This window comes from Oppia nitens, unplaced genomic scaffold (genome assembly GCF_028296485.1).
Source record: "Oppia nitens isolate AA-2021 unplaced genomic scaffold, nextdenovo-longstitch-racon4-pilon3 scaffold7_pilon_pilon_pilon, whole genome shotgun sequence".
Taxonomy (NCBI): Eukaryota; Metazoa; Arthropoda; class Arachnida; order Sarcoptiformes; family Oppiidae; genus Oppia; species Oppia nitens.
This window is the reverse complement of record NW_026533251.1, coordinates 1,519,386-1,533,131: the sequence shown is the minus strand read 5'-3', so window position 1 is coordinate 1,533,131 and position 13,746 is coordinate 1,519,386. Positions and strand designations below refer to the sequence as shown.

At 18.9% G+C, this 13,746-nt stretch overlaps 2 protein-coding genes across 2 annotated transcripts; one reads left to right on the top strand and one right to left on the bottom strand.

Annotated features, from left to right (window-relative positions):
- Positions 1-4,735: 4,735 nt before the first annotated feature.
- Positions 4,736-5,688, bottom strand: LOC128963363 (uncharacterized). Its single transcript, XM_054309867.1, has 2 exons — positions 5,501-5,688; positions 4,736-4,873 (listed from the first exon to the last, which is right to left on the bottom strand). Exons 1-2 carry the CDS (start codon positions 5,663-5,665, stop codon positions 4,736-4,738), a joined length of 303 nt encoding a protein of 100 aa, XP_054165842.1. The 5' UTR covers positions 5,666-5,688.
- A 2,140-nt stretch (positions 5,689-7,828) lies between these two features.
- On the top strand, positions 7,829-9,205 carry LOC128963492 (uncharacterized). Its single transcript, XM_054310005.1, has 2 exons — positions 7,829-8,177; positions 9,006-9,205. The coding sequence occupies exons 1-2, from the start codon at positions 8,013-8,015 to the stop codon at positions 9,135-9,137; spliced, it is 297 nt and encodes a 98-aa protein (XP_054165980.1). The 5' UTR covers positions 7,829-8,012; the 3' UTR covers positions 9,138-9,205.
- The last annotated feature ends 4,541 nt before the right edge of the window (positions 9,206-13,746 follow it).

The following is a 13,746-nucleotide window of genomic DNA, read 5'->3' as shown; positions in this document are numbered from 1 at the left end:
ATATGATGACATCTAATGAGTATTAGATAAAATTTTTAATTTTTACATAAAATGATATTTATGTTTTATTTGTAAATACAGTTAAAATTTTTAATTTGTATTTTATAAAAATATAATAAAATTTTGTTTATATTATACTGGTCAATCTTTAATCTAATAATTTTATAATCCATTACAATATTTTTATTAAATATTTACAGTTATATCCATAATTATTATAGTATACTAATGTATTAATAGTATTGATTAAATAGTCTATAAATAATTTATTTTTAAAATTATTTGTTTAATAAGTTTATATTATATTTATTTACAATAAAATTTGTTGACAACATAATCATTATTAAAATAATAAAAATTACGTAATTTAATGTACAAATATATGTAGTTAATAATACATACTTTTATATAGCAGGATCTTCATTAATTATAAAAAATAATCCAAAAGTTATATTTTTATATATACAGTATATAGATATTGATAGTTAATAAATAAATCACAAGTTTTTTACTACATTTTATACTCTCTATGACAGATCCACAATATTATTACAATAAAAAAGTCTTATTTGTGACAGTGATTAATGATTTTATGTTATGAATACTTTTGTGAATTACAAAAACCCATTGAGTAGTTAACTAAACATTTTTTAGACATAATTTTGTTTTTACGACAAAAATCAAAAACGTTTATCATTTCAACAAAAGTTTTTTTTTAGTTTCATGGATAGTGTTTTCTAAATAATAACATAAAAATAATAATATCAAGTTTTTTATGTAAAACTATGTTTTAATGTCAACTCTTTGATTGATATAAATACTTAAGTTGATAATATAATCTATTTTATTTTCAATGTTATTTAAAGATACAATTTATCACTTTATTGAAGTCGTACTCTTTAAACATATGATATACTGTTTTGTATACAACTAACTGTCTAATGTCCAGTTCTAACATAGTATACCACTAATGTATATAAAAAACAATAAAATATTATATATTTTCATAATAAATAATATACTTTATTATAACACAATTAAAGGGAATAAAAATGTTGTTTTATTGAATAAAATGTTAGTTAAAGTATTTATTATTTTTTAATAATTATAATGATAATCATTATAAAACTATGTTTAAACTTATTAACCAAAAAATTCTATTATTTGTATTTGTTGAAATTTATATTGAAAATACCTATATTTGCCATATTGATTATATTATTTTATATAAAATAAAAGTATTATTAAATTATTATTATAATTAATTATATTTATTGATTTTTATAATATTATATATAAATTATATAAAAAATATAACGTCATCATTGATATCCGCAACAACATAACTATTAGAAACAGATTCATAATATCAATAGTTAAGGTTATGGATAATTTTTTTAATAATATAAAAACTTCTAACGTAAATAGGAAATGTGTAATAAAAAACACTTAATATATATTTGATAAATTGCAATTAATATATTTAATCAATAAAATTGCTATACTATTACTATAATTTATTTTCGATAAATTTTATTTTTAATAAACTGGAGATTATTTAATAATAATAATTTATTCTTGACATAAATACTGTATATCACATACCTGTATAACAATTTAATCTTTTAAAATATTTATTTTATAAAGATTGTAATCTTGTAAGTTTATAATTATTATCAAAATTAAATACAATAAAAAAATTATTATATCAATTATTAAGTTTTGCAAAATATGATTATTATTATTATTGATATTATTATTGATATTATTATTGATATTATTATTGATATTATTATTATTATAATAATATTGATATTTTATGTATTATTCAAAATATACTATAAAATACTATCATTAAGAATCAATATTTAAGTTTAATCTAAAAGCTAGTCATTGATTCATAAATTCATTCATTTATTTATACATTTATACTATAAATTCAAAGCAGAAAACTGGTAATTGTTTGGATGACTACTATTCTCTACTCATTTGATGTCATTCCCTAACAATGGGATAATAATATCGATATTTTTATACAATAATAATAAGTTATTTCATAAGTATTTCATTTTAGTAAAGCGTAATAATTATTATTATTATAGTGTACACATACAGTACATACAGTATAATACTGTTAATATGATATAAAACCACTGCATTTAAACACATCATTTTCAACGTTGTCACAGTTTAGTGAATATTAGGGTTGTAAAGATAAATAAAAATTTTGAAAATGTACTAGCTAATATTTAGAAATTATAATTAAATATTTAATCTATTCTAAAAAATAATTTATTAACATGTAAAATATATAATTTATTAATATTAGTAAAGAAAAAATTAATATTTATTATTATTAATATTTTAATATATTTAATTTTTAAAAAATAAATGTAACAAATTTTAACATCACTACTCAATATAAATTAAATATCAAAAAGTTATGTTAATGTTTAAGTTACGCATTATTTAAGATAACAAAAAATAAACTTTTAATAAAAATTTAAAAGAGTTTTGTCAAAAGAAATACAATACAATATATAATATTATTTTAAAGTTAAAATATTAAATAAAAGCATAAAATAAATAACAATTTATTTGCAGATCTCTTGTATTATATTATTTCACATAAAATGTCAAAAATGAAATTGTTTTGTAATTTGATTATTACTTGGGATAACCCTTCAAAATGTTGGCGTAATATAAGTCTAAAAATAAAAATAAAATTTTATTTGAAAATTGTAATTTTCTCTATATTTTGTTGCGTAACCGGAAAACATTTATCACATTTTGTTACAAATTGCGGTACAATTAATACATTAATAGCGCTATTTTGTCCTCTATTTCTATTCTGTAGTATTTATCAGAATGTATTACGAAATAGAGATAATAAAGTGAATAAACTTACAAATAACTTATCTATTGTTGTGACAACTAATCTCTTATGTATTTCAATAATATAAGTTATAAGCATTTTTGAGAGAAAGAAAGAAAGAAAGAAAGAAAGAAAGAAAGAAAGAGAGAGAGAGAGAGAGAGAGAGAGAGAGAGAGAGAGATGTATTAGTTTGTGGCCAAATGTTGTAAAAATTTGCCGCTTAGGCAACAAATATACTGTATTAAATAAAATAACAATATTTAATAAAGTTTATAATTAATTTTGATTTAACTTTAACTAAATTAAAATATAATATAAATGAAAGTTTTGTCAACCAACTGACCTCAAAAAGTTGTAATAATTAAATTTCATAAAAATGTTTAAACTATGAAACACTAAATTTATTAAAGTTTTATCAAAAGATTAATCATTTTCAATATTTTTAGACTTAATTTTATTGTTTAGTTATTTGAAGAGATAAGCAAATTATATTTCTAGTAAATTTCTTAGAAATATACTTTTATAGAAATTTTACATTATTAGTATACTATGGGATCTATATATTTATAGTTATTGTAATACTATATTACAAAGTCATGATTAGTGACTTTAGATATATGTGACTAAAATTTGTGTTTTATTGAATGAAATATTTGCTTATAAACATGAAAATATGTGATTATATTTTGTTAAAATAGTCAAAATATGTGGTTATAATTACTTTAAAATCAAAATATGTGATTATATTTAATAAGAATTTAAAAATTGTGTTACAATTAATGAAAAATTAATATTTTAGTTTTTTTTAATTAATACTTAAATACATAAATTAAAATTATACAACTTTTAAACTCTTAGTATAAATTAAAATCTTATTGTCTTTTAGTAGACATTAGAAATTAGTAGAATTTAGAAAACATATAAATATTATGTTACAGTATTTGTCTAAAATTAACAAATAGTAATAATGTATAATACATTGCATAAACATAAAATGCTTATTTATTTTAAAATATTGCAAACAATAATAAATATACTAGAAAAACATAAGAAAAAATATATTTTAACTAATATTTTCTAATATTTTAGAGTAATATGCGAAATATGTGCTTATATTTGATAATATGTGACTACCTTTTAAAATATGTTGTTATATGTGTTTATGTGACTAAAACTTTTGCTATAATTATTAGTTTTCAATCAATTGTTTATATATCTAATTATTTTATTAATATCTTTAATCACTAAAAATATAAGTTATATGTGAAATAAATGCTCTAGTCATGATACACTGTACTATACGAATTGAATCTCTAAATATAAACTTAATATATGATTATAATCATAGTTTTTGTAAATTATTTTTATCATTCAATTATATTTTTAGTTTAATGTAAATTTTTTTTTATGTTGAATATTAATTAAAATACTAATACAAATATTTAGTTATTATTTGTGATTATAATGTATTGTTACAAAAAAGACAAATGTTAAGATAACAGATTTAACATGCGCATCCCATAGACAGAAATTTCTTTTAGAAACTTTCTAGAAATTTCTTTAATATTTTCTATTTTTTGCCAACACTAGTTATATAACAATTAAATTTATAAAAAACTTTAAGAGTTTAAAGAAATACAATTTTATAAGTTACTGTATGTTTATTTAAAAAACACAAACATTTTATATTATATTTTATCATATTTATCCAAATAGTATTATTTTATTAAATAAATTATAAAATTCTATAATATATATAAAATATATTATTTTTCAATAAATATTAGTCAAATATACAATTTATTAAATGTATTAATAAATTTTAGTTTAGATGATTATTATTGACTTAGAATATATGATCTATAATTTGATTAACTGTTTTCTATCAGAGCTGTATTTTTGTGTATTAATTTGAGAAACTGGTTGACTGTCAGCGCTTTGATAGTCATATTCAGTCATTCCATAGTCGACACCGTCATCATCGGGTAAATCCAATAGCTATTTAAAAATATTCATTTAATTAATACAAATTGTAATTAACAACATATATTTGGAGATAATAAATTAGTCAGACAACATTAACTAAATTATTATAATAATAATTACATGAACTATTCAACTAAAATATTTACATTAATTAAATTACTATAATAATAGATTCTTTACAAATTTATTTCAGAAATTATATTAAACAAAAATAAATAATAAACAAATGCATGAGTATATTCTAAAAATTTATTAAAAATTTTTAAGTATTATATATTTCTGTATTTATTTGTTTATCTAGAATATTTGAATATTAAAGTATAAAATTTTTTACAAGCACTTATTACTAAAAATATTAATTACAATAATAATAATTATTATTTTTTGTTATAAATTATATCAACTAATGTTATAATTGAAATTTTTATACTTTTTATAGTACTTATAAACATAATAAGACTAATTATTTATTTATATTAATTTAAAATTACTATGTAATTAGTCAAAATTTAAAAACTTGAATTAATTAAAATATTAAAATTATTGTTTAAAATTTGTTTAATAAAATTTGTTTTATCAATAAATATAATAATTTATATAAAAATAAATAACATATAAATCTATAACTATAAGACATACCATACGAAGGACTTCCTTAATGCGTTCCCGTCTCGACTCATCACTTCTTGTGGGTAAATATCTTGCGGACGACATAGAGATTGTGGCCAAAACACAGACACCCATTAATGTCAATGCAATCACCGCTCTCTGAGTCGTCTGATTTGTTGAACCAAGTCTTGCCATTTCTGTTGTATTTAAATTTGTTTTAATGTATAAAATCACTTAAAATTATAACTATTAATATATATTTATACGATTCAACTAACAATTATCAACTTATATATTGACTATCATTTACTAAATAACAAAATGTTTATATATATATACTCTATATAATTCAATTGAATGTATATATATCTATGCAATCACAAAGTGAAAGCTTTAAGCAAACTTTTTTTTAAACATGGTAATATAAACCAATTTATTTTTAAAAATTATATATGCATATACTGTATATGATATACAATACCGGTTTAATTTTAATTATCATATTTAAAAATACACATGTTTTTATTTTTAAAAATAAATAAAAACCTAAAACAGTAATCATAATTATAATTAAAAGCATTAAATATCATTAACATCTAAATACTAAAGTGAAGTTAAATAAAATAAGATAAATATAATATACTATATATTAAGGAATTGGTACTTAACCCTAATGTCAACTGTAAATGTTAGTCAAACAAATATATTTATGAAAGTTGAATACTATTTATGAGATAACTATCGTATTTCTGATCAAATATAACTAACTTGATTATATAATAAATCAATGTTATCATAAAATCATGATAAACATGACATCATAACATTTATAAATATGTGCTAAACTATTTATAGGATTAATGAAAGTAAATAAAAAATATTATAAATTATTGATCCATATATTTTGTATATATTTGTAACATTTTTAGTATTAATCTAATTATAATTAAAGTCTTATATATTTTAAAATATATATTTATATTATCTAAAGTATACGGTATATCATCATTATTATTATCACTATAAGCTTACACTTAATGATTTGTTTAATTTAAAACAAATGATGTCAATTGCTTTTTTAGTGTTTACAGTAATGAAACACATATTTATTTTCACTGTAAATAGTTTGTACAAAATTAATTAGCTAATTATTCATAATAAATTAACAGTAAGTTCAAGTGTTGTTAAATATTTGTGTGACATTAAACTAAATACAGTCTAAATCCTAAAAGTAAATGATTGCCACTAACTATACACATGAATTGAATTTTTAGTGTATATATTGTATAATACAGTATTTTATTGCCTATTACTACACTAAAATAAATAAAACTATAAATGTTTTGTAATTATTGTTACAATTATTTTATTAGTAGTTGAAATTCAGTATTATTATTATTATTATTATTACTCATTATTGATACTTACTATTATAAATTATTTATATTTAAAATTATTACACTGGTACAGTATTTTAGTCAGTAGTACAGTAAATATACCAAAAAAAAAATATTTTATTGATTTAATTTTTTTGTTCAAAATAAAAACTAAATGATCTATATAAAAATGCATTATAGTACAGTACATTCTACATACACATAGTCCAATATTTTCGTAATTCAAAATAGACTAAAGTTTAGCATTACATCAATTTTGTAAAACCCAAACCGATTTATAACATTTATAATTGTACTATCAGTTAAAACTAAAAATTAATTTTATAAAACTAAAAACCCATTTTCACTGTAAAATCTATGACACTTTATGATATAGTATTGGCAATTGTAAAATTCATTTCAGTTTAAGTTTCATACGATAAATAGTTATTTGATTGATTTTTTAAAAAATGATTTTGTATATGTCTGTTAAAGTTTTATAAAAATATATATATATACTGTATTTATAAATTATTAAATTTTATATTATATTAGATTTTTTTTTAATTTTAAACTAATGTAACATGTTATATCACATTTTAAATACCTGGTATTTATCATATTTAAATAAGTTGTAATATTACAGATAAGTTAATATTTAGAAATATAAATAATATAATTGAAACAATGCATGTTCATGTATACAATATATTTATATAAATTTTAATAATAGAAATGTGAAAAAATAAAAAATTGTAATCGGATTTAGTTTATTATCGATTTAATCGATTTGACCGAACCGTATAATATTTTTACATTTGTAAATCTATTATGTTTTGTTTCGGAGTGTGTGTATTACTGTCCAAAATATATTTGCCTATAATGTGGGTTCACTGGTATGACGCAAATGCGCGGTCAACGGGAGTATGAGTGCCGTAAAGAGTTGGCTTATATAACCCCTTATTTATAAAGTTAAGATAAGTTTGCCAAAAGCTTTCATACTGTGATCCGATTCAAACATAGTGTTTGTGTATCCCATAAAATATATATCAAAATTGAATATCAAATATAATTTAACATTAGTTTGTCGATTAAATATATAGAACTATAAGAAAATTTTATTTATCTATTCATAACAATCAATACAACAATTAATAGCACCAGAAATGGCAAGACTTGGTTCAACAAATCAGACGACTCAGAGAGCGGTGATTGCATTGACATTAATGGGTGTCTGTGTTTTGGCCACAATCTCTATGTCGTCCGCAAGATATTTACCCACAAGAAGTGATGAGTCGAGACGGGAACGCATTAAGGAAGTCCTTCGTATGGTATGTCTTATAGTTATAGATTTATATGTTATTTATTTTTATATAAATTATTATATTTATTGATAAAACAAATTTTATTAAACAAATAATAAACAATAATTATAATGTTTAACATTAATTAAATTACTAGTTTTTAATAATTATGGTATTTTATTTTAAATTAGTAAAAGTGTATAATTAATTTTATAATTATTTGAAATTAGTATTGTAACAAAACAAATAAATGGTTTATTATAGTATATTATATATGACAAATGTAATACACATTGTTTTATTATTTTTATTTCAATATATTTACCGGTACTTTATAAAAACTTTTTTTTACTTATGTTTATTTCTACTTTAAATTTTAAATAATTTTATTAGTTATTTTGCGCACTAGTACTTAAACTTTATACTGATACTTAAGTAGTTAAAAATAATAAAATATTGTTATAAATTAAAAAATAAAAGTTTATAAATGCTTTTTAGTATATTTACTAAACTTTCTAATTTCACTAAGTAAGTACAGTATAGTATAGTATATCTTTACTATTTACTTATATATAATATAATATAATTTCTAAAAATACTATACAAATAATTGATTTTAAGAGTAGAAGATTTAGTATAGAATTTAATAAAATAGCAAATTGTTGTGCAATTTAATTAAATGTAAACAATTTAGTTGTCGAACATAATGTATAAACATTATTATTGTAGTCATTTAGTCAATGTTTAAATATTTTTCTTTAGCTATAGATATATACATTATTACATGTATTTATGTAATCCATTATAATTTTAGTTATAAATTTTTCAATTAATAAGTAAATATTTTTATAATAGCTTTTGGATTTGCCTGAAGACGGTGTTGACTTTGGACGGACTAAATTTGACTATCAGAGCGCTTTGAATGAACCCGTTTCACAAATTAATACACAGAAATACAGCTCTGGTAGACAACAGTTGACCAAATGATTTGCACATAATAAGCACATAATCTAAGACAATGATAAACATTGCTTAAAATATATAATTTATTTTTATTTTTGCCTAATATTTGTTTAAAAATAATATATTCTATAGTTATATATAATTTATTTCATAAATTAATATAATAATAACAATAATAATAATAATAATAACTTTATTCATGTAATTGTCATGAAATTAAATATTTCAATATACATGTATGTCATTTAGTTACAATAAAAAATTTAAGTTTTAAATACATTAATTATGAAACAGTCATTTTATTTTAATATTTATTAAAATTTTGTTTATTTCTTATATGTTTTGGTAATCTGTTAAAAAATTTTACATTAAAATAAAAAAGTTTTTTCAAATTAATTAAGTCTATAAACTATTTTTCTAATTTTCATCACATTTTTAAATATTTGCTTAAACTCAATACAATTTAACCAATTATTTGAAATATATATTTAGAAATTTTTTATAAACTAATTTTTTTCTAATGATTTGGATTTAGTTTTCGATTACCTAATTATTCTATTACTAAATAATTTATGTGATAATAATATTAATAATATTTTTTACTAAAAACAACTATATTTTTAATATTTTATTTTAGATATTTTTTATTGTTTTCAGCTTGTGTTGAGTTATGCATTAAACATGTATTACAATTTGTAATATTTAATAATATATATTTGAATATTATATATTTGATATAATTTTAATAATCTATGGTCATGAACTCGTTTACAGAAAATTTTGAAAATTTAGATTTTTTATTAATTTTTTTTACAAATCAATAACTTAAAAATTAAAATTATATCGAAAAATTATGTCTTTTTAATTAAAAACGAAAAATAATTTTTATATTATTTGATGTTTAATTAATAAATTCTGTATTTTTGTTTTTATTTTCATATTTTATTGAATAAATTATAATAAATTATTATTATAAAATGCATTAATAATATTAAAATCATTTTGAAATAATTGACAATTCCTATCATTTTTTAACAAATATATCAGAGATATAATTAGAGTATTGATAAATATAATTATTTAAATCTTTTAATAATATTTGAAATATTTATGTTAAATAACACATGATATCACACCTCCTTTTATTACACCTTATTTAAAATAAATTTATTACATTTAATATTATTATTACAATACTCTACAACTTAAGATCTAATTTTAATCATATAAATTAATACAACTAATTTACTTAATATAATTATTAATAATATAGTACTAATTTATTAAATTTAGATAATATGATGTAAAATATATGTTTTTAAAATAAATAAAATTCAAAAAATATATTAATTACAATTATTACATATTTTAAATAATAACAAATTTAAAAATATCCTTCAAATTACTAGTTCTTTGATAAAATTATTAAAATTAGCGTTTCATAGTACAGGCATTTATATGAAACTTAATTATCAAAACATTTTGATATCTGGTGTCTTACAAAACGTTTTTATTTTATATTTAGACTAATATTACGCCAATATTTGAAAGGATATCCCAAATCATAATCAAATTACAAAACAATTTTGAACTAAAAAGTAAAACAATTTTATTTTTTACATTAAATGTGAAATACTATGAATCATAGACTATACAAAAGATTTGGAAATAAATTTTTATTTATTTTAAGCTTTTGTTTGATATTTTTACTTTAAAATAATATTATGCTTTGAATTATGTTTCTATAAAAAACTTGTTTAATTTGAATAAGTTTTTAAGTTTATTTAAATTATTTTTTCATACGTTTTTTTTTGGTTATCTTAGACTATTAAATCCATAAACTTCAAGATAGATGTTTAATATTCAATTTATATTGACTAGTAAGGGGTGGTACACATATTACGTTGCACTTTAGAGGAGGGGTAGAGATTGTAAGAACGTTCACATTTAGGGATTCTACTTCTTAGTGGTGGGGAGGGGGGGTTAGCGCTTAGGGATATGCCAACTTTGTTTAAGTGACTACATGCGAACAATTGTAAACATAGGGGAGGGAAGGGGTCTAGATTTCTTAAAAAGTGCGAACGTAATATGTGAATTGCCTTTAATGTTAAATTATGTTTTTAAGTTAAATATTTATTTAAAGATTATTAAAATTAAAATTTAATTAATATAAACAAAGAGTCCAAATCAAAATTTTAATTTATAATTAAAATTAAAAAAGTTAAAGTTAGGTGAAATTAATTATAATTATATCCAAATCAGAAATTATATGGATTATAGACATAAAACATTTGGTCCCATGATTTGCATTTTTATTTTATTTTTAAAAAATTGAATATTCAGTTAGATTTTTAAATAGGTAATTAACTAGTACAATTCTATTATTAGTCACTTACAACATTAATATTTTCTATAACATAACAAAATCAAAATATTATATATGTCTAATTGTTTTATACAGCAATAGTTTTAATAAAGTAATATATTAACAGTATGTATGTATTGCGTACAGTATAATACAGTAAATATTACAATTTATTTTAATGTTACTTATGAACCAACTTATTATTATTATATAAAATGTTGACATTATCTTATTGTAATGGAATGGCATTAAATGGAAAGAGAGAGAGAGAGAGAGAGAGAGAGAGAGAGAGAGAGAATAGTTGTGATCATTGAATTAATTCTATATTTTTCTTTTGTGTTGATTTTGTCTTATTATGTAATAATTGAAAGTTTTTTCAACAGTTTTTTACGTCCAATAGATTGACTATCACTTTCAGATAACTTAACTACTGTTTAAAAAACTAAATTTACTTTAAATGATGACATAAATAGAAAGCACGTGTAAGTACTTTATTTACTCTTTTAAGAGAGAGAGAGAGAGAAAGAGAGAGAGAGAGAGAGAGAGAGAGAGAGAGAGAGAGAGAGAGAGAGAGAGAGAGAGAGTCTCTACATATCATTGATTTGTGAAAGTTGTAGTAAAACCGGTTTCGACTCATTTGTTTGTCAGTTAAAAGTTTTAACAGACTTTAGTAGCCTATAGTTAGTGATCATAACTACAGTATTTGCAGTACTATTACTATGTTATTGGATTCATAGTATGCATTCAATGTATGAATCAATGACTATGACTAATGAAACTTAAATATTGATTCTTAACGATACTATTTTATTGTTTATTTTGAATAATACATGAAATATTTATATAATAATATATAATATTATTTATTTCGGGTTTTACTACAAAATCTTTAATAATTTTTTGATTTTAATTAATTTTGTTAATAAGTACAAACTGACAAAATTATAGTATTTATAAAATAAATAGTTTATAAGTTTATATGTCAATGTTAATAATTAATTATTAAATAAACAATGTTAAAAGTAACATATAAAATAAAGTATACTTGTTCAACAAAATAAATAAAAAAGTAAATAATAATAATAATATAACGGACTTATTGATTATCTCCAAATAAATATATAAATTGCAATTATATTATATATATAGTGTTTATTTCTAATTTATACTGGTAAGTTTTTATTTTATAATATTATATTATTAAAATTTTTGAATTGTATTGAAGTACAAGTATAATGTATTATATAGTAGAGTACTGTGTTTTCATTAAGTTTATACTTATTAACAATAAGTATTTATTATCTTTTATAAATAAATAAAGCATTTTATTGCTTTATTATAGGTATTGACCCTATAATATGTGTTATAACTGATCATTAGACAGTTAGCTGTAAAAAGTATAGTATATAAAGATTACGACTTCAATAAAGTGATAAACTGAAGCTTTAAATAGCATTGAATACAAAATAGATTATTTGTATCAATCAAAGGATTGATATAAAAACATAGTTTTACAAACAAAAACATTGAAATTATTTTTATGTTTCTATTAAGAAAACTACGTAAAAATTAGTTGAAATGATATATTTTGATTGTCGAAAAAATCAAAACTGTGTCTAAAAAATGTTTAGTTCACTTTTCAATGAGTTTTTTGTAGTTCAAGTACTATTCATACTATATAATCATTAATCTCTGTTAAAAATAAACTTTTTTGCTGTAATAATATTGTGAATCTATCACAGATAGTATAAAACATAATAAAAACTTGTGATTTATTTATTAACTATCAATATATGCTGTATATATTTTTGGATTATATTTTATAAATAATGATCAGCTTATAATATATTACACTAAAATAATGCAATTATAGAATATACCGTATAATTAAGCATATATGTCATATACATTATTTAAAAATGATTATGGATTCATATAACAATATTTATATTTACAATTACTGTATATATATAATTAAATATTTAAAAATTGCAGAGGGTATTAAATAATTAGATATAAATTTTAACCAATATATAAAAATTATAATCATTACAATAATTTTATTTTAATTTAGATGAAAATATACAATTTTATAATTATTTATTATACTACTTACTGTAATATTTAAAATACTATGAATAATGACTTTTAAATTTCTTTTTTAAAAAAACCTTCAAAAATCGTTTTAAATCCCATTGAATTTATTTAGCGATTTGTCTTAATACTAAAATCACTAACTATTGAATTATTATTATTGAAAAATATTGG

Bases quoted from the DNA above. Each gene is read 5' to 3' on its own strand.
- LOC128963363 (XM_054309867.1), bottom strand. From the start codon at position 5,665: ATGGCAAGACTTGGTTCAACAAATCAGACGACTCAGAGAGCGGTGATT. The intron at 4,874-5,500 runs GTATGTCTTATA...ATTTTTAAATAG, and splicing joins TTAAGGAAGTCCTTCGTATG to CTATTGGATTTACCCGATGA.
- LOC128963492 (XM_054310005.1), top strand. From the start codon at position 8,013: ATGGCAAGACTTGGTTCAACAAATCAGACGACTCAGAGAGCGGTGATT. The intron at 8,178-9,005 runs GTATGTCTTATA...TTTTTATAATAG, and splicing joins TTAAGGAAGTCCTTCGTATG to CTTTTGGATTTGCCTGAAGA.